Consider the following 23,651-nt stretch of genomic DNA (forward strand, 5'->3'; position numbering starts at 1 on the left):
TGAAAAACTGATTTGACAGCGAGCGATCGCGACAGGAGCGATCCCGACAGCGAGTCTTGCAACCCCGGAGAAAGGCAGGGTAGCGCACTGCCCCGGCTGAGGCGGCTGAAAAGCCCGCACGAGTTTGGCGTGTACGGCACGCTCGGTTTTCCTCTGTGAAGGAGACGGGAAGGAGGGGACATGGTTATCTCGCCGGGATCCCGGGTTTGGAGAAACTTTAGGAAGTCTGGCACAAGCACAGCCGGGCTCCCTCGCCAGAACCCGGCTGTCTCACCGCTCTCACGGTTCTGCATTTCGGAGGCAAACCGATGAGAGCAGCGAGGCCGGGGCGCTGACACCCGCCGTGCGCGAGCAATGGAGGCGGTTTCTTGCCCACGAAAGCCGAGACGTCTCGGAGAAGCCAGAAAGCGAGCCAAAGCCCGGGGGCGGCAAGGGCAGCTCCCCCCCCCCCCCCCAAAACGCTTTTTTTCGGCGCCAGCCGCACTGCACTGCCGGGGCGGCCCCGGGGCTCGCGTCGCCCCCGGCGAGGGCAGCGAGGTAGCAGCGCAGCGGGCAGCGGGAGCCCCGCCACCTCCGCCGCAATCGGGGCCGGGAGGACGGGGAGGGGGGACCCTGCGTCAGTGCAGAGCCGTCCCCTTCCCCTCCCCGAGCGAGCGCGGATGGCTGCGCTCGGCTCTGCCTCCCGCCGGCCTCCCACGCCTCCCGCGAGGTGCGGCCGCGCTACATAAACACGGCGCCGCCGCCGCCGCCGGGGCTCTCCTCTCGCAGCCCGACGGAGCAGCCTCGCCCGCGGGAAGCGGCGAGCGGCCGGACGGGGCGGCGGGCACCGCGCTCCCCCGCGGCCGGCGGCACCTGCCGGAGGAGGAGGAGGAGGAGGAGGAAGGGCGGCGGCTCCCCGCCGGCGCGGGCTCTCCCCGGCATGGCCCTGGCGGACAGCGCCCGCGGGCTGCCCAACGGCGGCGGCGTGTCGCCGGCGGCGGCAGCGGGCGGCGCGGCGGCGGGGCCGGGCGGCGGGGCGGCGGCGGGGCCGGGCGGCTGGTCGGCCTTCCCGGAGATCGTGGAGCTGAACGTGGGCGGGCAGGTGTACGTGACGCGGCGCTGCACCGTGGTGTCGGTGCGCGACTCGCTGCTCTGGCGCATGTTCTCGCAGCAGCAGCCCAGCGAGCTGCCCCGGGACAGCAAGGGCCGCTTCTTCCTCGACCGCGACGGCTTCCTCTTCCGCTACATCCTGGACTACCTGCGGGACCTGCAGCTGGTGCTGCCCGAGCACTTCCCCGAGCGCAGCCGCCTCCAGCGGGAGGCCGAGTACTTCCAGCTGCCCGACCTGGCGCGCCGCCTGGCGCAGGCGCGGGCCGCCGCCGCCGCCCGCCCCGCCGCGCTGCACCGCGACGGCTCGCTGTGCGCCGACGAGCCGCCGCCGCCGCTGCTCGGCTACCTGGAGGCCGAGCCGCCCGAGGGCGGCGGCGGCGCCGCGTCCGCGCCGTCGCCCACCTCTAGCCGCAGCCCCTCCGGCGGCCCGCTGCTGACGCCCTCGCAGTCGCTGGACGGCGCGGGCGGGCGGCGCTCGGGCTACATCACCATCGGCTACCGCGGCTCCTACACCATCGGGCGGGAGGCGCAGGCCGACGCCAAGTTCCGGCGGGTGGCGCGCATCACCGTGTGCGGCAAGACGGCGCTGGCCAAGGAGGTCTTCGGCGAGACCCTCAACGAGAGCCGCGACCCCGACCGCCCCCCCGAGCGCTACACCGCCCGCTACTACCTCAAGTTCAACTTCCTGGAGCAGGCCTTCGACCGCCTCTCCGAGGCCGGCTTCCGCATGGCCGCCTGCTCCTCCACCGGCACCTGCGCCTTCGGCCCCGAGCAGGGCGGCCCCGCCGACGACAAGATCTGGACCAGCTACACCGAGTACGTCTTCTGCCGGGACTGAGCCCGCCAACATGGCGCCGGCCCCGCCGCACGCGCCCCGGCCCTGCCCGAGCACGCGGAGGGCGGCGGCGGCGGCGGCGCGCGCTCTCCTCGCGCGCGGGCCGACGCCGGCGGGAGGCCGCCATGTCGCGGCGCCGTCCCCCCGCCCCCCCGTCACGGGCCTGCCAGGTAGCCGCGTAGGTAGCGGGGAGAGGGGGCGCCGGCCGAAAACGCACCCCACGCAGGACGGTGTGCGTGGGGCTGCCGCTGCCCCCTCCCCGCTCACCCGCGCGGAGGGACGGCCCCGCCGCCGAGGGCAGCTTTGCGGTCGTTCCTAGGGGCTGAGCAACTCTTTCCAGTTGCTTTCCAGCAACTTCTGCTGAAGACGGAGGGGCAAACGGCTTTCTTTCCTCATCCCCCGTGCTCTTGAGATGTCGCCTGCTGGGCAGGTTTGTACCTGTCCATCTCATCTCCCTTCCCTCCCCCCAAAGTGATGCCTCTCTGCGAGGAATGCCACTCCAGCTCCTCTTTCCTCCGCAGAAATCAGTAATTTTGCAAGAAGCGCGGCGCGACCCTTGATGACCGGTTGCATCCATATCCTCATTCTGCTTCCTAAATGTCCCAACTTCCCCCTCAAAGCTTTTAACCTAGATCAGGGCCTGTGTGGGAGGTGTGTAAGGCTGATGTGAGAGGACAAATTCTCTGGATAACCAATGGCTTGAACTATAAAATGACCTCAGAGACACGTCTGCCCCCTCTAGAGGTAAAGCAACAACTCTGAAAATTTAAAGTGCTTGTGAATCGTAACTTTCATGGGTGGTGTAAAGTCTTTATAATGCTCTTAAAGTTACTGTCTACAATATGCATAGACAATTCAATGCGTATTTTCTTCAACACCCTTAAAATGACGGGTGAAATAGAAGCAGGCTTGCCAGAGTGAAGGCAGAGCCTGCTTCCTGTGAAAGTGGTACCATGTATGTTGAATAGATGCAGATGTATGTTATAAGTGTAAACAAGAACACCCTGCTTATTACTTTAAGTTTTGTCGTTTTAGTGTTGTAAACTTTGAAGCCAACAGAATTGATGCTGAAACAGCTTTTTTCAAGAAACAGTTTCTTTGTTTTGATGGCAATATTACCAGGGAAGTGACACTGCTAAGAGTTAAGTACCTCTTCCTAAACAAAGTTTATACTTCTTAGAAAGGATTAAGCCTGGTCCTTACAAAAGCAAGAACGATGCCAGCTTTCTTCAGGGGAAATTACCTTTCTGAAAGTGAAGCTTTTGAAGTGCAGTGTTTGCTTCATATAATCTTTTAGTTCATATAATCTATAGTCTTTTTTTTTCCTAGAGGAGGCAGCCATTGCATTCTTTAGAACAGACTATCTAAGCAGCAGTTTTTACATTTAAAAAGATTGAGCAGGTCTTTCCAATAAATTGCTGAAAATTTGAGTATAAAAGCACTTTAAAACCTGTACTTGACTTAAAAACCTGTATTCTCCATTCAGACCGTAACAGAAAAATACAATTTTGTATCCTAAATGTTCAAGAACTTTCATGGTATGTATTAAAGCTTGAAGTTACATTTTAAAAACTGTTAAATAATAAATTGGTTGTCCTTACTCCTGAATTTAGAAATACTCCTAGCACTTGTAATCTAACCAAAGAATTTTGCAGTAGGGTTTTATTTTTAAAACCTTAATTCCTATGAAAAGAGCTGTAGTTACATATGTATTGAGTTTGAGTTCCAGCGCTTAGTCTCTGTCTTCACCACTTGGTCTTTTGTTAAGTGCATGCATAACTTCTGCATAAAACTGAAAATAATTTGCCCTGTCATGAGTTTTTTTATATTAGCGAGATTGTTTATTGATGTGATTACATTGAAAATACACATATGAAAGCACTGGCTATTGTCCAGTTGTAGATAGTTGTATAATGGAGTATTTTTAAAAGGAGAGAAATGTATACATGTCAAAGTAGATGAGCAATAAGATAGCAATGGGAGGGCAATACAGCTGAACACAGAATGAAATCTCTTTGTCCCATGCCCTACTCTGAGATGATTCTTTGTGCATATCTTATTTATACCAGAAGTGGAAGGGTATTGATCACAGCTACTAGGTCTTCACAGTGTCATTCTCAAGAATAATGACTGTCTTTTTCTAATTTCTGTTAGGTAATTCTGAAGTATGTTTTTTAAAATTTTGTATAAAATCAGTTTTCAGTAAAGTGCTTAAATTTGCTCTAGATAGCTTTCTTTTTTTAAGGATCTTGTACTGTAGCTTACTAAATCCATCATAGGAGCTATGAATAGAAGCAGTTTTAAATTGAAATTGTGATTTAGTGTACATATATACAGTATATAAACATTTTACACGAATCTTTTAGTTTTTTAATCATTTTAGTGCTACAGAATTTCATAATATATCTAGCCGAACATTTAGGTATTACGCTATGTACATAATATGGTAATGTTTTGTTGGTTTCCTATACCTGTTTCTATGGAAAAACTGAACATGAATATCAGCATAATTGTAGAACTGAAATTGATTACTTATTTGCTTGAATGCGAATCATAACTTAACCTCCAGATGGCTAAATGCATCTATAAAATGAAGGCTGCCTGTATTTTGATCAGTGAATGCCTATCTGTTTGCTAGCAGGTGGCCCAGAAACTCTTGTGACATTTTTAAGTAAAAATGGATGTAATAAAAACATAAACCGATGATTTTTAATTTTCATGTTTGTGCTAAAAACTTTACAAGTGATTAACTTTAGGAAATGGGGTCCTTCATTTGCCAATAACTCACTACAATCTAGGCTTAAAGTGGTAGTGCCATAAATTTAATAGTCATTTGATGGTTTACCAGGGAAGACTATTTTTGATAAACACAAATCAGTAGTTTCAGTCACGTTTGTAAACTGCCCAGGGCAAAGTCACTGTGTTTTGCCAGTCTGTTCTACTGAGAGCTCAAAGGGTGGGTAAATATGACAACTCTGCTAACTTGTTGATGTGCAGAAGGATGAAATCTGAAGGCATTGTTGAGTTGCTACTGGAGTACTATATACTGTTCGTAGCCGTTGTTTTTCATGCTTCATGTACTTCTGGATATGCAGTAGCATTTACGAATGCTATTAAAAAGCAAAGGCAATCTTTCTTTTAATTAGAAGTTAGGGCACAGGTCTCTTCAGTGATGCATATCATGGAGGATAACTTTGGAGATGTTTGATAGGATGTTTATATTTTTATACATGTAGATAATGAGCCACTTCTTCATTCTTACTTTCACATGTATAGCATTGAAAATAAAGATCCTTCTAGGAAAATGTTGCAGACCAAATTAAATTCTGTTTCTTTAAATACTAACTCAGTTGTGTGATTTATGCTGTCCTTTTTGCTCTCATTAAAGACATCATTAGCTTTGCTTTCTGTTCTGCAGTATCAAATTCATAACTTCAGCAAAGATTCCTAGCTAATATGTAAAGCAGAAGCATAGAACAAAGAATGTATGTGTACAGGGATTGCTAATAACATCCATGGCAAGATAAACAGAAATTTATAATGCTCAGATCACACATTTACTTTTTAAGAGGCACAGGCAATTTTTGGTGGTACCAGTCAATATAAATCAGTCCTTGTAGTGATGAAATAGCTTAATTTGAATAGCACAAAGTAATTATTCAGATAAGATGTTGATGTTTTCATGAAGCCAGGGAATAATAGTATGGAATATAATAGTTTTAATTTAATGAACCAAACATGAATACCTGAGGAAATACTTGATCTGTGAGAGCAGAAACATTTTAGGAATAATTTTGTTTGGCTATTTAAAAAGAAGAAAAATGTTTTAAGAAATTTCATTAAGGAACAGAAGAGTGGTCTTCATAGCTACTTCTGTGATCTCTCGTGAATTATTATAAAGCTAATAGGGTGTACTGTGTTCAGATTCGTAGAAAAGTAGGAATGAATTGCTACTAAAAGGCATTTTTCCATTCCTGTGAATCATCTTCATACTTAGTGGATCTTCCTTGGTAGCATAGTTAGAATGTAGAGGAACCAGCTGAAGGAAGCTTTATTGATCATTTCCTTTGGTGACTTGACAGCATTTGAGAGCTTTATTATAATACAACAGTATAAGAAAGGAATTGTTCTGTGAACAACAGAACTGTGAGTCCTCTCTTCCTGCAGTCTTACGTCTCCTTTCCTTTACACTGCCAATTCAGTTATGCTACTCTCCCCCATCTCTTTTATTTTACTTTCACTAGGTGAAAGAAAGCATGTACTTTGGCAGGGCCATCTTTGGCTATACTGAATATTATGGCTGAATTCTACCTTTCTTCGTTAGTGAACTACAGATTTTTTTTCTTTACCATACTAATAGAATTCATGGAATCTGTAAGAATGTAACATCTGTGAGGTATTTTAGTTCTCTTTCAGTTTTGTTTGAAATTGCATATGAGCTCAGAAGTTATTAGGGGGGACAGATGTCCATCCAAACAGACAATGCTCGTGGAGAAGTCTTATTTCTTTATGAAACAAGGGTAACAACAAATTACTGTAATTAATGCTTGGCACTGTCTATATAAAATCTTTTGTCAGAGGAGAACACAGTAGTCTAAGTGTACTAAACCCCTATAGACCAAGGAGGCAAGCAGCCATGCTTACTTTTGTAGCACTGACCAGTCAACTAAATGAATGGGTGGGCTAGACTGGCTTAAAACTTATTTTCCAGCCTGCAGATTTTTGCAGTTTCCAATGCAGTTTCTAAAGGCTTTGAGACTTGTTACAACAGTCCTTCTTGGCTGCCTGTCCTCTTTACTGCTTAGGTCTTTGACAGCAGTTTTGAGAATACTCGCAGATGGCCTTAAGCTGTCTGTCAGTGCCTTTGCTGGAGAAAATTTCTGTTACAAATATGGCGCTTTTAGGATCCCTTCTGCCCTACTGGCTGGCTGAAATGGACCAGAATGTGGACAAATATATTTTTCAAAGGTTGGTTTTGACTCAGTTTTTATTGTAAGAGAACTTCAGTGTATTCGTTAATGCAAAAAGTAGTGGAAATGCATTGTTTCTTTAAAAATACTAGGATTTACCTTTGTGAAACTGAACATTAGTTCTGTTTTTCATAAAATTGAGCAACATGTGTTTTTTCCCTCTCAGTGAAGTGTACTAGATGTAAGATTCTACTGCTAAACAAAACTATCATTTATAATTGCTAAAGTATTAATACCACCATTACAAGTAGTCTGTTTGAAATACGCAACACAGTTACTGAGACTTAAAACTGCAGTCAATCAAATTATTACATTTCTTCCCTGTTCCACTCTCCATTCTGTTCAAACTGTAATAAAATTAAACTTTGTTATACGTTTCTTGCTCTAAAAGTTATTTAGCGTGCAACACAGAATATTTTATTTTATACTTCTATGAAAGCTGCTAGCAACAGTGAGTCAGCTTTTTGAGATCTCTTTCCTTGTAAGGAAATAAGAGCCAGGAGAAATATTTGTGCAAATTGGTAGCAGCCAATGTGTTTTGGGGAAATTTATTGATATCACAAGAAATGTAAGACATTTTTGTGTCTAATCCAAACAATAAATTCACAAATTACTCATATTTTGCAAACCTGGGGGAAAAAAATGTTGTAGTCCTGCTTGTCATTTGTTTGTTCTAAATCTTATTTGATATCATCTGGATGAAAGAAATTTTTTTCTTCACCTTTAGAAAAGGTCTGTGTTTAGCTGCTGAGAAATGACAGTGTTAGCAGTAGACCTTAAGGAGAAAGACAGATGTGGGTTAATTGTTCATCATCCTTTTTGTTCAACGTAGTCTTAAAGGGAGGGAAGTGCCCATAGGAACATACAGGAATGAGCCAGTGTCACGTGATGTCAGTATGTAGATGATGCCCAGCTCTGCCCTTTGACTTGGCTTTTGCAGCTTAACACAATTCACTCAGACTAGAATGTAAGTAAGTGTTAACTCACTGAAGTTTAAATAGCAAAGGTGAGAATAGCGTTTGTAGGCTGGGGAAAAATACAGCTCTACTTGATGAACAGTGTTTGATTTATTATTTTTGCTTGTAACTTGGACTTGAAGTTGCAACATTGGTTAGTTTGTTAGGAAGCAGGCCGTGACTTTAAAAGAAAAAGCAAAATAAAATCCCTTTCCTCCGATCCTCTGTCTGCACGCACACATTCTTCAGGAGTGAACACAGTGTTGCTATGATGAAAGTAATCTTTTTTTTTGGTTACAGAGCTAACTACAAAAGCCTACAATACTGCTATTTCAGTTTGGACTATTTTTCTGGTAGTGGCTGAGCTTTAACATCACACTAACACTAATAAACAGTCTTTCAGCAGAACATGTTATCCTAACTATGTGGGCTTCCCTTGATTTTGGATGTTGGTTTTTGACTCAGATTTTCCAAATAGCTTAGTAACAATCTCTCCCCCTCATAATATTGCAATCTTTATGATTATTAGAAGCCTAAATTAAAGTTTTCTCCTTGAAAAGGGCAGGGACTATTCCTGGAATGTGATTTCTTTTCTTTTCTTTTAGTAAGAGGGTCCTAATTATGGCATTATTTTTTCCAAATCCATAGTCTTGTACAAGCATTCCTAATTTTCCTTACCTTTTAAAATCCATTTCAACATCTTCCTCTGGCTGAGAGATCGAGACACACGCAAGTATTTCAGGGACCAGGAGCTCTTGCAGTGACTCGTAAGTCATACATGGCAATGCCTTCCTTTTCCTTCCTGCTGCGGTCCCACTGCTCTATTGCGGTCAGAGCCAAGCTGGGCAGGCAGCTGGGTCCCAGGCCCCAGGGTGACCCCCTGGTTCTGACCACAGCAGCCTCTTCTGCCTTGCTTCCTTCCCGGCAATGACTGAGAGGGCTCAGTAGTACCTGAGTGAGCACAGCCCTGCTGTTGGTGCCTAGCCTGTATGAAGAGGCAGCATTTGTATTCTGGTAAGCTCTGTGCAGCCCAACAGACAACAAATTGGCACATTGCGCCCATTAAACTCCTGAACTGCTTATTTCCAGGGTCTGCTTTCAACATCCGTATGTTATCTGCTGTTTCAGGAAGTGGCTGGAACGTGGGAAAGAGCTGGTTGTTTAGAGTAGGCTGCCCGATAGCTTGCATGCTCTGAGGGATAAGATTTGGTGCTAAAGGGATGGTAAAGACAGTTAAAAGCAGTTTTACAGTTGCTTAAAACCCGAGGGGTCTGAATAACCCATGAAAAGTGCTGTATGAACTATAATAAAACTGTGTAAAGGCACCTTTTTTATAGATGAAAACAGCGGCTTTATAAGCAAAAATGCTTTGCTGGAACACTAGCTCATTTCTGCGCCTGGACCTATTTGTATCATGGTAAAGGCTGCAGAACATTTAGTTGCAGGTAACTGGGCCAAACTGGCACATTTATTTAGAAGATGTTTGAGGGATAGTATGTGTATACAAATGCACTAGTACTTCTGTATTCTAAAAGATAAGTTTATAGGTCATTTGCAGATTAGAAGATTGGTGTTTTTTCAGTAAGTTATCTCCTAGGATTTGAGGACAAAAAGAAACATCAGAATCATCTAGTCTGATTTTCTACATAGCATAGACTGCAGGACTTCCCTGAACAGAGTCTTTAAATCAAGCAGCTCTATCTCTTAGATGACCATCTAATCTCATAGAAGATACTGCAGATGAGAAAGAATACATCACAGTGCTTGATAAATTGTTCCAGCTGCTAATAAACTTTGGTGTAAAAATTTGCACTTAGTTCTACTCTGAATTAAACTGGCTTCAGCGTCCAACCAGAAGGTTCTTGTTATATCTTCACTGTCACCCCAAGACTATTCTTTGTTAAAGCATGTAGGGTAACCTCACAGCAGCTTTATTTGATTTAATTCTGGAGAGATACTGTCCTGTCCTTTCTGTCTATTCCCAGCCACATATCCCCATAAGCTGTTTTCTGTTGGCACTATTCATATGACCACATGGTGAACCAGTTCAGGGACATGATACAGCTGAAAACCTTAAACAGACAAACAAAAGACAGTTATTTTTTGACCAGAGCAGCTCCGTGAACTAGCTCACTGCATAGAATAAGTTGATTATCAATGCCGGGAGAAATGGTTTGATAATTAAACAGTGAGCTCCTTGTAGTCTGCCAATATAAGGGATAAATATCCTTGAAAAACAGAACTGAGAAGATCTATTTTCCAGACACCGATGTTGATTGACATTACTGTATTACTCAATTGTTTGCTACCATTTCTGATTAGTTATTACATTGTTTTGCTGAGGATTGATGTCAGGTAGGCAATTACCCAGTTTCACCCTCTTAAGGTGGAAGTCCTTTGGAACTTGCTCAGGGTTCTGAGACTTTCTAAACAGCCTGCATTAGTAATTATACAGACTGCTAAAGACACCTGATATAAGTTGCCCAGAGTTTCTGATTAAAAAAGCTACTCGTTGCTCATCTTTTTTGATTAGTATCAGAAGGGAAGTAGTTCATTTTTCTGAACAGACTTGCAGAATAAAATAGTTATACTTTTTTCTGAACTAACAAGCTTCCAACTTCCATCTAGTAATGTATCAATATTATTTTTCACATTGTTCCTTATACACTTAAATAATTTTGTTTGTAAATATGCTGACTACTGCTTTCTTCTTGTTCTTTTTCTTACCTTATTGAATTTATACAATACAATTAGTACAGCATTTGGAATTTATAGCTTGTGATTTATACAGATTACAATTACCTTCTCCTTCCCCATTAGAGTTTATATTTATGCCTTTTTAATAGCTTCTATCTGGATCCTGTCCCATGACATATTGGATCTATATATCTCCCGTTGAGCTCAATAAAAGGTGCTGTCACTGGAGGAGGTACTTGAAAATTTAGCAAAAACCATGTTCTCTCTTTTACATTCATGACTCTATGTTTATTTGGTGAAACTGTGACGTGGGATATAGAAATGCAGATATGCAGTATTTGAAAAAGTTTTTCATTTTCCTGAAGGAAGCAGAATTTGCGGACAAGCAAAGTTACAGACCTTCCATTGAGATTTATATTACTTAGTAGTAATCTTAATATTTTATTCAAGAAATCCTACAGGAAACTTTAGAAAACAGAAAAGAATGGCCAACTTAAAAATTTACTCTTCTGTTTAAAAGCAAAATGTTCAAATTTGCCCTGCTGCTTCACTGATGTGAGACCAGAAGACCTTGTAGTAGTATTTGTTTGAGGTACGTTAGAACGTTCAAAACATACAGGTAGGAAATCTGCCTTTGGTATTTAGAGTATAAGGCTTACAACGCTTTTAAAAGTAATCACACTACTTCACACGTATGGTGGAACTAAAAAAATCTTTTGCATAATGTATCTTCATGTTTTGGCTGTTTAATCTTATTCTAGATATTGTGGTGTACATCCAGGGCATAGCTAGAGGATGTACCAGAGGAGTATTTTCTCAGGACTTTCCTAGCAACTGTCTTGACAGCCAAAAGTTGTTTCTTCATTCTCTTCAGTTATCTAAGCCGTTTCCTAAACCCCATTTATGCATTCACCTACAAGTATCGCTAATGTGCATTTTGGAACATTATGTGTGTGGCACATAGCAGCAGCTCTTTTGCTGTTAGCTGGACTCGCACTCACAGGAGTTGATGGATTCTTTTTTCAGGTCCTGCTTCTGGTAAATATGAATTTTTATGGAAATCTGAGAGACAATGTGGAAACTCAGTTGTGGTGAAGGCATGTGGCCAAACGAGCATCACCAGGGACAATTTCCCATTTCATAGAAGCTCTATGCTTGGCCTACCCACTCCACAAGCACTAGTATGTGGAAACTGGTATCATCTGGATAAATAATGGACATTTAACATTGCAAGTAACAGGTTGTAGTAGCTGCTGCCTGACTTTGTGTTCTTTCTATATGGGTTACTCCTCAAGAGAAGGCCTCATTGCAGCTTTAAATACAATTTTGGCTATAATTCCCTCAGTGTAACCCATACAGTTGTCCTCATCATTTTCCCATATTTTCATTTGCCATTAGGAACACTGTTGCAAGATTAGATTAAAGAAAACTAGAGGAAGAACTACTGCTTTAAATTAGCATCCTTAGACAATAGAAGATTTAATTTTTACATCAGCAAATGAGAATAAAAGGGTCAGGAAGTCATTCCCTTTATATGGAATAACAATGCTTTGTTTTGAATAACTTAGTTTAAATCAAGCAAAGAAGTCTACCAGAGGTTAGAGTGGCTCTTCTCTGTAACAGCACTTGTCTAATACTAAAAATTTTCCTCAAGATGAAATATCTATCATATAGGCTTTTCACAAAAACAAAAAGGCAGAACACGGGACAATTATTCCAGATGTATAAATTCCTCCACCCCTTCAGGCCTTTTTCAATACGATGTCCTCATGAAACTTCTATGTTTTCCTTGTGGCACGCCACCAGCTGGGAAACATATTTCACAGTTCCTTTTTACTTGACTCACTATTTTTTACAGAGATGCTCTTGTTCTGCAGCAGTTTTCATCTTTCCTAAGGCAATTTATTGGCCTGCATTTTCCTTTCCAGCTATTATCTTCCTTAACTGTACCTTTACGTTTTCTGAATCTTCTATAACAGCTGATGAATGTGTCCTTCTAACTGACATTAGAGTAAGTCATTTACTGACCATATTAACTGTTTGAGCTCTTACATTTTTTTCCTCTTTTGAATTAAAAGCTTGTGGTTAAGACACAGTTTTGTCTAGGTAAATAAAATTGAGCATATACATGACATTTCTGAATCTGTGGTGTAGTCATAGGAAAATAGGAAAGGCCGTATCAAATCAGCTGACTGGTTTGCCTAGTCCTTTATCCTCTCTCTGACTGTGACTATTATTGGGTACATAGAGGAATCTGTAAGCATTACAGAGTATTGTCCATATACCCATTTTTCAATACATGAAAAAGCATTTTGCTTATGCATTTAACAAGATAAATGTACCATGTAATGTACCATGTAATTTAACATTATAAATGTACCATGTAAAAAGGAAAGGTCACTAGAGGAAATGTGTTCAGAATGTTCTTGGTGTACATATGTGGAGAAACCTATTGCAGTACCAGTGCAGTATAAATAGCATTGCATTCCTCTTTCTGCTCAGCTGCACTTAGCTCAGACACAAATAAAAGGCTTGGTAAAAGATCTTGTACTTCTCCTATTATATTATATTATATTTTTCCCCTTGAAATGAAGAAGAATTTGCTCTGTGATTTTTCAAGTATTTTATTATTTTGGTAAGAAAATGTTCTTTTCTATGGCTATTTTATATATAAAAAGAAAGATTTAGAATGAGAATTTTTATAGTTCTACTAAAACCTTAGTCTTTTCCTCAGGATATCTCCTCTGTATTGTTACTTCTTTGGTTTAATACCTTTGCTTATTTTATTTTTGGAAGATTTTTGATCTGCTTCTTATCTACTTTCTTTGCTTTGGTTCTCAATCACATTTTGTAAATTTAGTAAAGGAATCTTGAGGTTTTTGCTGATTCAGCTAAAACCTGCAGTCTACATTGGCCTTATAGGACCAGACAAATTCAAATGCATGCGTAGATGAATCTGTTTCATTCCTCTTCTGTTAATATTCTCTCCTCCTACAGTTTTTCTAGCTTCTTTTTCCAGAATTTTCTCAAACTGTAAGGTAATTGAAAGTTACAGTAGGGATTAGCTCTGGGTGGAGGTGGGTGAATTTTGGCAAATGGCATTGCTGAAAAATGCATTTCACAAACCTCTTTAGTTACATTAAAAATGGAGGGAAAAGTAAAACTGAGAATGCCCCTGCTGGTTTTAGGTTAGACCATAGGGCCCAAGAGTACCAGCACCAAAACTGAGAGGAGATTATCCTTGCTGCATGGAAGAGAAAACTTGCTTAGGATGTGGAAGATCAGAGTACACCCTCTCTTCGCCTGATCTGGATCAGAAATTTGAATGAGACCTCACAGGAGAATGCCCTACTCTCGTTAGTGGGTACCTTCACTATTCTGGGCATGTGGGTATCTGCGATCTTACTGATCCACCTCAAGGGGTTGGAAGGACAAGTCCAGCTGCCTTTTTGTGAAAACTCTACCTGGAGATCACTGAACCTCTGTGCAGAGCCTGGGTCCTGCTTGACGACATGACATGCTTTTCAGGCCAGCTTAGTGGGGAAAAGTCTAATGTTGGGGAATGGCTTGGCAGCAGAAGGGTTGAAGCACTGGAGGTCATCAGGTGACAAGAGAACAACACTGGAACTGACTCAGCACAGATAGCTGGAGAGACTGGAGCAGCACTTTTCCCTGCATGAGACGTGCATATTATGAGGCAAAATAGGTCTCTTGATTGACTGGAAGGGATGGGACAGCGATAAAAAAAACCTGCATGAACTTGGATAAGAGGCATCTACAATCGTTACTGGTGTTGTTTTTGGAAACTATAGCTTCTGTTTCCCAGATATTCCTCCTCTCTCGGCACACGGAGAGCAAATACGGATTGAAGCCAGAAGAACAAAGAGCAGTGAGTCACATTTACTAAATATGTGCTTATTTTTAGAAATAAAATCAGAATTACACATTTCGTAAATATGAGTAAATATATGGGCATATATTTCTTAGCCTAATTCGGTCATTCCAGAACATTGTAATTGAGTACGATCACTGAGTGAGCATCATAATTGTCATGGATCGTCTAGATTATCTATTCCAGTTTGCTTTAATAGGCAGAAAACATCCTTAGGGATGAGGGAACATATTTCAAGTCCCTTGCTACCCCTGTCTTGGTCTCCCTGCTGGAGTAAGGGCATGGGAAAATCAATTATCCTCTTATAAGCCTACATTCTCAGCATCCTGTGATTTTTTTTATTTGAGGAAAAGAGGGAGTCTTCCCTATCCTGGGCATGTGATACAGAATAATTTTGTATTCAGGAATAAGTGCTGATTCATCAGCTACTTTTTAAATGAGGTATATTTGAAGCTGTCAGGGTTTACCAGTCCTTTCTACTCTTATCTAGCTGACAAAAAAATCTTTCCATGGATATAAACTCTCTGATGGCCTGTAAATGATTCCATTCCTAACAGTGTCTGTCTGTGGAAAGACAACATGGCCAATAGCTTTGGAGCTTTGCCACAGGCCATGAAGAAGGATCGAATAAAAGCATAGCAAGATAATAAAAATATGGACCCGTTGCCTTCTGTGATGGGTGAAAAAGGAGTAATTTTCTTTCCCAGGTCACAAGAAATAGTAATATACTCTTCTTTCCTTCTCAAGGCCTTTTCTTGGATGGAGATATCTACTCAGGGTTCCTAAGAGATGAATCAAAGTTCCTGGGAGAAAGAAAAGTCTTACAGGAGTGTAACAATTGCATCACATTTTTGTCCTCTTAGGCAGATAAAGAGAGAGAGAAGTGGAACACAGAGAAGGAGAGAAGAAGAAAAAAAGAAGAGAAGGGAAGTCAAAGGGGAGGGAGGAAGGGGAAAGAAGGGGAAAAGAGGGGAAGGGACAAGAAAGGAGAGAATAATGGAGAGGAGACAAGGAGAGGAGTGGAATGAGGCAGGGAGGAGACTAGAGGAGAATGAGCTGGGATGGGGGAGTAGGGAGAGGGCAAGAACCAGCCATTGCAAAACTCCAAGTTCTGGTCCAGCGCAATCACAGACAGTGAGGGGAATCCATGCTGCTTGTCTTTTGGCACCTTACTGGTTACTCCAAATCCCCATGGAGAAACTTCATTAACTATACTAGGATCTCAAGGACACTAGCCTGAAATCTCTTGAATCTTTGCTCCATACAATTATTATTATGAGTTTTGACTCATCCAAATAATGAGGCTGGCTGGATATACCCTTCTCAGTCTATTTCTGTAAAGAAATAATGAGAAATTTTAGAAAGAAATATTAAGAAACGCTAAGAACTGCAGTCAATCCAAACTATGTATTCCAGCAAAGCCAAGGAAAATAGGCACATATCGTCATTCAGTTCTATTACAAACAAATCACCCTGTCACTAGTTACTCAGATTTGAGGCAGCTTTGTTTGTTTGCAGACAGCTGGGATTCCTGCAGTCATTTCCTCATGGTATTTAAATAATGCTTTATTAATAAAGTGTTTTGGTTGCAGTATGTATTGGGACATCAGTGCTACAAAAAAGAGAAAGGGGCCCAACTTCGTATGAGAATATTTTAATAGAGAATCTAAGTCTGCATAGAGTGCTAGCAAATAGACATCTGTGTATACAATAGCAATATCAACGACCAAGTCCACATTGTCACATGATGTGAGTGTGCTTGGCATCCTTGATTTTCCTTCCTTGCATGGACTGAGCACCAGAAATGACAGGTACACTTTCTGCCTGCCTGTATCAGCCCTGGAGAGCAGCAATGCCTGGAAAACATATTGTGGTTAGTAACTGCAGACCAAATGCTGATCTGCAGTTCTTAATTAACCACTCAAATAGGTAAATGAGTAACAGGGAAATTATAGGAATGATTCTCAGGGTGCCAATTACTGAATGGTGTCAAGTGAAGAAAAGATGGCACTGCCTCTGAAACATTTCAGATGTCAGCTAGGCCAGCTCCAGCTGTATTACCTTGAGGTGCTGACTCCTGCACAATCGCTGCAAGACCTGCAGGTCAGTTGTGCAATTTCTTTCTCCTGTTGTGGCTGACACTTGTATTTGTCCTTCTGAAAGGAGCTTGACCCCATTAGACATCACACAGGGCTCAAATATCAAAATGATGGGGGCCATTTAAGTATTTGTATCATGTTTAAAAGCTGGTTTCAAAACTCCTCGTATGACTGAGGGAAAGAGGTGTATTTGTGTTAGTCTAGAGACAGCTGATTTGCAGGAGAAGGAGTAAGAAAGGAATTTTTTATGTATTTGGTCTGGAGTTATTAACCTCATCAAAACTGTAAGCTAGTTATTATGTTAATGGTATGAGTTATATTGTTTGAGCAAGAGTAATAAGAAAAGGATATTCTGCTATGTGCTGCAAATAAGTACTTGAACTGGCCAAAGACAAGTGATGGGAGTTCTGTTCCCTTGAAGAAGCTGGTTCAACATCTATCTGCAAAGAATGTGTATTTGTGAATAAAAATGCAGTGAAATAATTCATTGCTCCTGTCAGCTGCCTGTCTTGTATTTTCTTTTAGAAATAATTTCGTCTTTATTCTCTGACCTAAGCAGGCATATTAGATATGTAGCTATTCCAACAGCAGGCCAATACTTTTCTGAAGTTTGTTTTAATTTTTTTAAAGGTGCAGTGTTTTGTTCCTGTACAAAAAAGGCAATACAGCTCTGCTGGCGTTATCCACCTTCTCAACACCCACTCAGAAGTGTCAACTAGAAGTGTCTGACAAGGTGTTCTTTTGCATTCATAATTATCTTTCTATCATTTTTTGCCTAACCCATAGACTCACTCAGGATACTTTCTTTTCTGTGTTGCACACTGCAGAGTGCAGATGGCAAGTTAGTGGGATATGACTTTTGTTATTCTTTCTACTTTTTTATAATGTAGTTGAAAAGTCACTCTAAGACTAGTCTTGTGAAATAAGATGAAATTACTAGAAGCGTGTGCTCAAGGAATGTGAAATGTCTACTTTCTAAATTGCAAAACCACTAAACCAGAACTCCTAGCACTTTGTCTAATTGGCTTAGAGGTAGGGAAAGGAGCTGAGACTCTACATTTGCAGGTTATGCTTTAAAGTATGTCTAACTTTAAACGACATAGTAATACAAGATTGCTAGAATGGTATAACATCCAAGGTTACGGCCTTATCAAGGAATATGAACTACATGGGAAAATGCAAGTTCTACTTCTGCTTTTGCTCTAAGAATGAATGTCCTTTTATAATACTCTTGCACTGGACAAATTATACAAATTAGATTATTGTATAGGGCATGTCTCTGCAGTCAAAGCGTGATAGATGTGTGAAACAGAGAAGTGTGGAGACAAAAGGTAGGGGCTTGACTTGAAAGATTAAAAAGGTTCCTGACTTTTTATATTATGATGCATCAAAAAGTTAGAGGGTCAGGCTTCAGCTGTTGCTGTGAGTACTGCAGAATTTGGGTGCGCTTTTCTCTAGAGTAGACAGTTATTCAAGGGAACTATGAAACACATATCTGTGTTTATTTATGATCTTTTAAGAATTTTGGTCTCTGGTGAAGAAAAGCTTTGAGGCAGGCTCGTTTTTAGAATTATTATTCAACAAGTTATGGAAGTCTAGGTCTATAAATATAGTAATAAATCTAATAATGAGTATTTGAGGAACCTGCAACATCCAGAGAGGGCTTAAAATATTCAAGTTTTGACCATCAGTGGTTTTTACCTAGATTAGCTGCAGTGTATCTGAGGAATGATTACAATTAAGAACTCCTTTTTTTGTGCTTTTCTTAACATTCAGCTTCATATCCAGGGATAGTGCTTCCCTCCATAATTACTGCCTTGAAATTGCTCTAGTATTCAAACTGATCCAGTTTAGGGCTGCAGTTCTCAGAGGTCTTATATAACATTGTTGTAGCAATCCTAGATAGGTCCATTTTAGCTATATCCTACCGCGCTTTGACTTGAAGAGTTTTACAGTATGGAACAGACAATATACACCCCAATAACATGCTCCATATACTTTGAAGTTCACGTTAACATGTGATTCATACTTGTGACATAGCATAAGATTTTATGATTAAATTTTCAGGTGGCTGTGCTATGTTTAGGCGTCTCATTTTTTCTTTAGATTAATCTAGTAGCCCATTCCCAACATGGTATACTCAAGACTTTGAAAGTATCCTTGGTGCAATCATAGTCTGTTTTTTCCTCATACTGTCAACACTTGTGCAATTTTGCTGCCTAAATCTGAAATTATTACTTACTGTGTGAAATGTATGAGGGTGAAACAGTTTTACATGCGATAGCCTATATAGATAGATTAGGCAAGATATAGAAAGAAAGCATCATATGGCTATTGTAATAATTACATATTGGATTTTTAAACACTATATTTACAAAGGGGCAGATGAAAGTAAATATTAAGTCCCTGTTTAGTTTATAAATATTTTTAGCAAGCTGTATAATTACAAGGCTTCACTTTAGCAAGAAATTTTGTTGATAGGTACTTATAAGTTCTTTGCAGCAGAAATCAGGTCTACTAATCTAAACTTAGCAGTTTGGATGTAAACTAGGAATCAGGCCCTCGTATAATTATAATGTAAATATACTTTAATAAGAAACAGATATGATTTATCTATCTTTAAAAAAATTACATTAAACATGTTAAAATGCACACACACCACAGCATTCAGATGAAAGAACAAAAAATGTAAACATTGACTAAATATAATCTATTCATGTAAGAAAACTTTCAAAGATCAAAACAATGAACAGAACAATTTTATCCCTTCCTGGAAAATTCATCATTTTGCAGCTTCACTGGTTCATGAACTTTTGGTTAATAAGCTAACTTTTTCCTCTTCAGATGACGACTTGCAACAGAGTTCAAATGTTTCATGCAACTTCCTGCATTCAGTCAACACTGAAATGCTCAAACAAATGGAAAAAACAAGCCATCTCCCAAATACTCAGATTAAATGGTATTTTCAGTAATGGTAGTGGCAATGAGTGACAGGGCAATGCAATTTGTCTGTAAAACTTTTCTTCACTTTGGAATATTGCCTGGAGAATTTTATACAGAACACAAATCTCTGGGTCCTTCAGAGATGAGGCCTTGAATGTACTGCATTCATGTGATCCTTTGGAAGGCAGTATGGGATAGAGCTGAGCTTGTAGCCTATGTGTTACATGGCTGAAAGAGAAAAATCGCTTCTCTCCTTTCTGATCAGAATTTCTAGATACTTTACAACATGAGTTATCTTCCATGAAAACTAGCTATAATTTAAATGAGTTTAACTGCACTGGAGCTCATGCTAACTGAATATGCAACACAAAAGTAAATCTAAAACCATAAGCTGTATTAACTATCATAAATATCCAAGGCTAGGACACACGGATTTGAAGATTTTTAATTAGCAAAATACAGTTACTCAGTCGTTATTAGTGTTAGTAGTTTTGTTGCTGTATTATACAGCAACAAAATTTACATTTCCTTGTACATTAAACACTGACCAGTAATGGGAGTCTGATCTTCGAAAGCCAAAGCCTTATGTATATTAATCAACATTAAATCAAAAAAATACAGAAGATCCTGAATGACTCAAAAGGTTGTTCATATCCAAATATGGCTTTCTGAGGCCAAGTATGTATTCTTGCTGCCAAAAGCAGGAATACAATTTTTTTCCAATGGTATGTTGACATTGTTTACTGACACTGTTTGTCTAGCTAAGATGAATTGATAGGATTTTCTGTACTTTCTGTCAAGATGGACTTCCATATTATATTAAGCAGGTGAACTTAGAAATGTACTTTTGCTAGCTGGGAAAGTGTACTAATTACCAATAATTTAAAAAAATGAATATAAGCTACCTTCCAAGAAGCAAAGTATCATTAAAAAAAAATCTGTCTCTTTACATAAACTGTCATTACAAGAGATAGGTAATTGAAGATAAGAACTGAAGTACTCAGTATCTGCTTGCATTTTAGTGAAACTCAATCAGGAAAAATAATCCACACATAACAGAATTATTGGTTTATGTCACGGTTAGCAACATACAGGTTTAGTACCATTCATTGTGAAAAAACAAGACTGTGTGACCATTTTGTGTTTTCTATCTCCTTAAGATTACTTTGGGTAACTAGTTTTCCATTATTCCATAGTTTCATTTCAATATGTCCAAACATTTCTCCTTGCGGAAAGCTGTGTGGGTGTCATGAAATCCGCAGTGCCGTGAAACCTGCGAGCAGTGATTTGGACTAGAATCATTTGAGTGGGAGATGACTTAATCCCCAAAATGAACTACAGGAGCGCTTGTGTGGCCTTGACATCTCATTTACAATATCATATATATGGGCCAAATAGGATATTCACTTCCTCATTGTCTTCTTTGGCACAAGTTCCAGATTGTTAGACTGCACAAGATTTGAGACACATTACATTTCACTAGTTAGATTAAGTTGAAATAGTTTAGATGATTATTAACAGAAAAAAAAACAAGTTAAAACTATAAAACAGATGACTGATGATAAATATGGCTCCTGCCTAGAAATAAAAAATGCAAATGAAAAACTTCATCATATTAGCTTTATTGATATGATCTGGCTATGTCAATTTGCCATTAAGGTTTCATCGTCAAATGAAAAAAAATCGTTTCCTTAAAAAACAGCATAGAAAATTTTATCAGAGCTAGACCAAGAACCTAATGGCTTTGTTTATTTTGAAGACCGATTGCTATATTTCAAACAAAAATAAATGTAAGTATGTAAAAGGAAAAATGCAATAGGGTAAGTTGCCCTAGATTTATACAGTCTTACAATAGAAGACTTCCGTTCAGGATTACTTAAACTTATGCTTGCATTCACCTATATTTAGGAAATATTTAAACATTTGCTTAACCTGAAGCATAGATTTAAATCGGCTTGGTGGAAGCTAGGCAATGAGCTTGAATAAGGGTATTTTTGTGAACAGTGGATTTCAATGACAGGCTCTACATTGGAAGCATATGAAAACACTACCAGTGACTAATGTCCCCATGTTACAATAAATATGTGCACAATGACTAACATGCCTTAAATGCAGTTGTATGTACCTTTATGTGTTTATATTTACATTAGCACTTTATTGGTTAAGTTCAAAGTAAATGAGAAGTCTCCCTCTGACTGGAGCAAAAGTTGGACTGAGCCCTCAGTTAGCAACTAGCTGTCAGCTAACTTTGTTTTTGAGATACAGCAAACAGTGGTGGAACAGGAAATGGAGACAGCTAGTGACATCAATTGTATTTCTGGAAGAAACATGGATGATTTTCTAAGGCTGGTGTGAAAATTTGTTCATAGTGCTAGCCTGAAAGTCATGCGGGTGGCACATGGGAGTCAAGTGTCTTTGTTCAGCTAAAGCAGGGGAGAACTCACCAGGTTTGTTGCTAAGTTAAAGCAATAGCAGCAGCTGCTGCTCTAAGCAAAGTGCTTTTTAGAATTAGAAACCATTAGTGTCTGAAATGACACATTTAGAAAATGTCTCTACATGAATAACTAGCTCTCACAGCAAAGCTGCAGCTACCTGATAGCACAATACTTTCCCCACATTTCAGGGTTTTTTTAGAGATCTAAAAGGTTCCAATGGTTGTCAAGGTTGGTTTATTCCTTGTATGACAAATATGTGGTAAATGAAGGCATTTTCATATATTGACACAACCTGCATGTTTACATTTCTTACAGCTGTTTCAAAGATGTAATTGAAACCCTAAAGAGCTTTTGCTCTTTATAATAATGAAAGCCACACTAAACAGCTTTTTGTGAATTTCTGGTTTGGAGAACTACGGAGTAATTATTGAAGTGTTTCTGTGGAAGAAAAAAAATTTCCATTAGAGACAATATCTTGCTGCAAATTTTAGTTCTCTTTTTTCTGTTTCAGCTGGCTTTTCCCCAGTTCAACTGTTTCTACTTCCTTAGAAATCTTTCTTGTTTCATATGGTATTTGTGTAGTAGCTGAAAAGGAACTGGACCTGTCTTTCATAAGCCAATAATGCACAAAATTCTTATTTCTGTAATGCATTAAGTTTTCCTTCACTTATTAAAGAAACCTACCAAAGTTTCTGTGTTGTCCCCATACAGCTTCTAGGGACTTGGTACCATTTTGAATGCGTAAGGCCCAGCATTACTTTTTGCAGCTGAGCTAAAGTCTGTATCAAATCATATCAGATGCCAAAAATGAAAATAATAGGGTTGATTTACTTTAAGTATATTCTCTGCAGATCGTTATGACCTAATGCAAGAAAATAAGAAAAATATAGATAACTGGTATTTCTAATTTAATCTTTGACATCTCAGTAAATCATTTTAATATTAAAATTATTCTCACTATTCTTTCTGCATGAAAGACCAAAAGAATATTTCGTTTTAATAGAATTTATGCAGGAAGGCATTGACCAAAAATACTAGAGTACTTTTAATGTTTGTTCCTACATCAAACATGCCAAGATGAGACCAAAAAGCCCTCCAGAGAATTCACATTTGCCTCAGTGCTGTTAGTAAAAGCAGTAATTATCTCTATCTTTTGAAAATGCTTCAAATGAAACACAACCTAGTTCTCAGTTATAGAACAATGTAGTACAGCAAAGACATTATGATCTGTTTTTTCATTATAAGATGCTGGTGCATAGCCAGGAATAATATTAACAGGATCATTTCTGTTCTTAATAAACTGTTACAATGTATACCCATTTACTAGAACAGTGAAAATCAGAACTTCTCTTACTTTATTTCTGCAGTATTCCTGTCCCATAGACAGACAAAGGGCTTGCTTATCTGGGATATTTTCTCTCTAACAGTGCTGTTTCCTCTCATTTAATTGTCAGTATCCTCACTGCCCAGTGATTTTTGTGAGGGATTAGGGTTAGCCTAATTGCTTTCGCCTTCATTCTTGACAGCATCAGTGAGGCTAGCATCTCTAGCGAGTCCCTTGGGCCTTACTGCTGCTAAATTATGCATGTTAGAGTTCTGCACCCCAGAGCAACTTTTACTTCCTGTTATTGAAGGGTTTAGTGAAGTGAAGTATGACCCTAGGAGAGGCAGAGTGTAGACTGGGGTGGACGTAAGCAAGGCTGGCAATGACCTAATTAAGGGTTGTGAACCTGAG

The 23,651-nt window shown here is 40.4% G+C and overlaps 1 protein-coding gene across 1 annotated transcript; it reads left to right on the forward strand.

Annotated features, from left to right (window-relative positions):
- The first annotated feature begins 666 nt into the window (after positions 1-666).
- KCTD12 (potassium channel tetramerization domain containing 12) lies at positions 667-7,267 on the forward strand. Its single transcript, XM_064504752.1, has one exon. The coding sequence runs from the start codon at positions 920-922 to the stop codon at positions 1,925-1,927; it is 1,008 nt and encodes a 335-aa protein (XP_064360822.1). The 5' UTR covers positions 667-919; the 3' UTR covers positions 1,928-7,267.
- The last annotated feature ends 16,384 nt before the right edge of the window (positions 7,268-23,651 follow it).

Source organism: Dromaius novaehollandiae, chromosome 1 (genome assembly GCF_036370855.1).
Source record: "Dromaius novaehollandiae isolate bDroNov1 chromosome 1, bDroNov1.hap1, whole genome shotgun sequence".
Lineage (NCBI taxonomy): Eukaryota > Metazoa > Chordata > Aves > Casuariiformes > Dromaiidae > Dromaius > Dromaius novaehollandiae.

Bases quoted from the DNA above. Each gene is read 5' to 3' on its own strand.
- KCTD12 (XM_064504752.1), top strand. From the start codon at position 920: ATGGCCCTGGCGGACAGCGCCCGCGGGCTGCCCAACGGCGGCGGCGTG.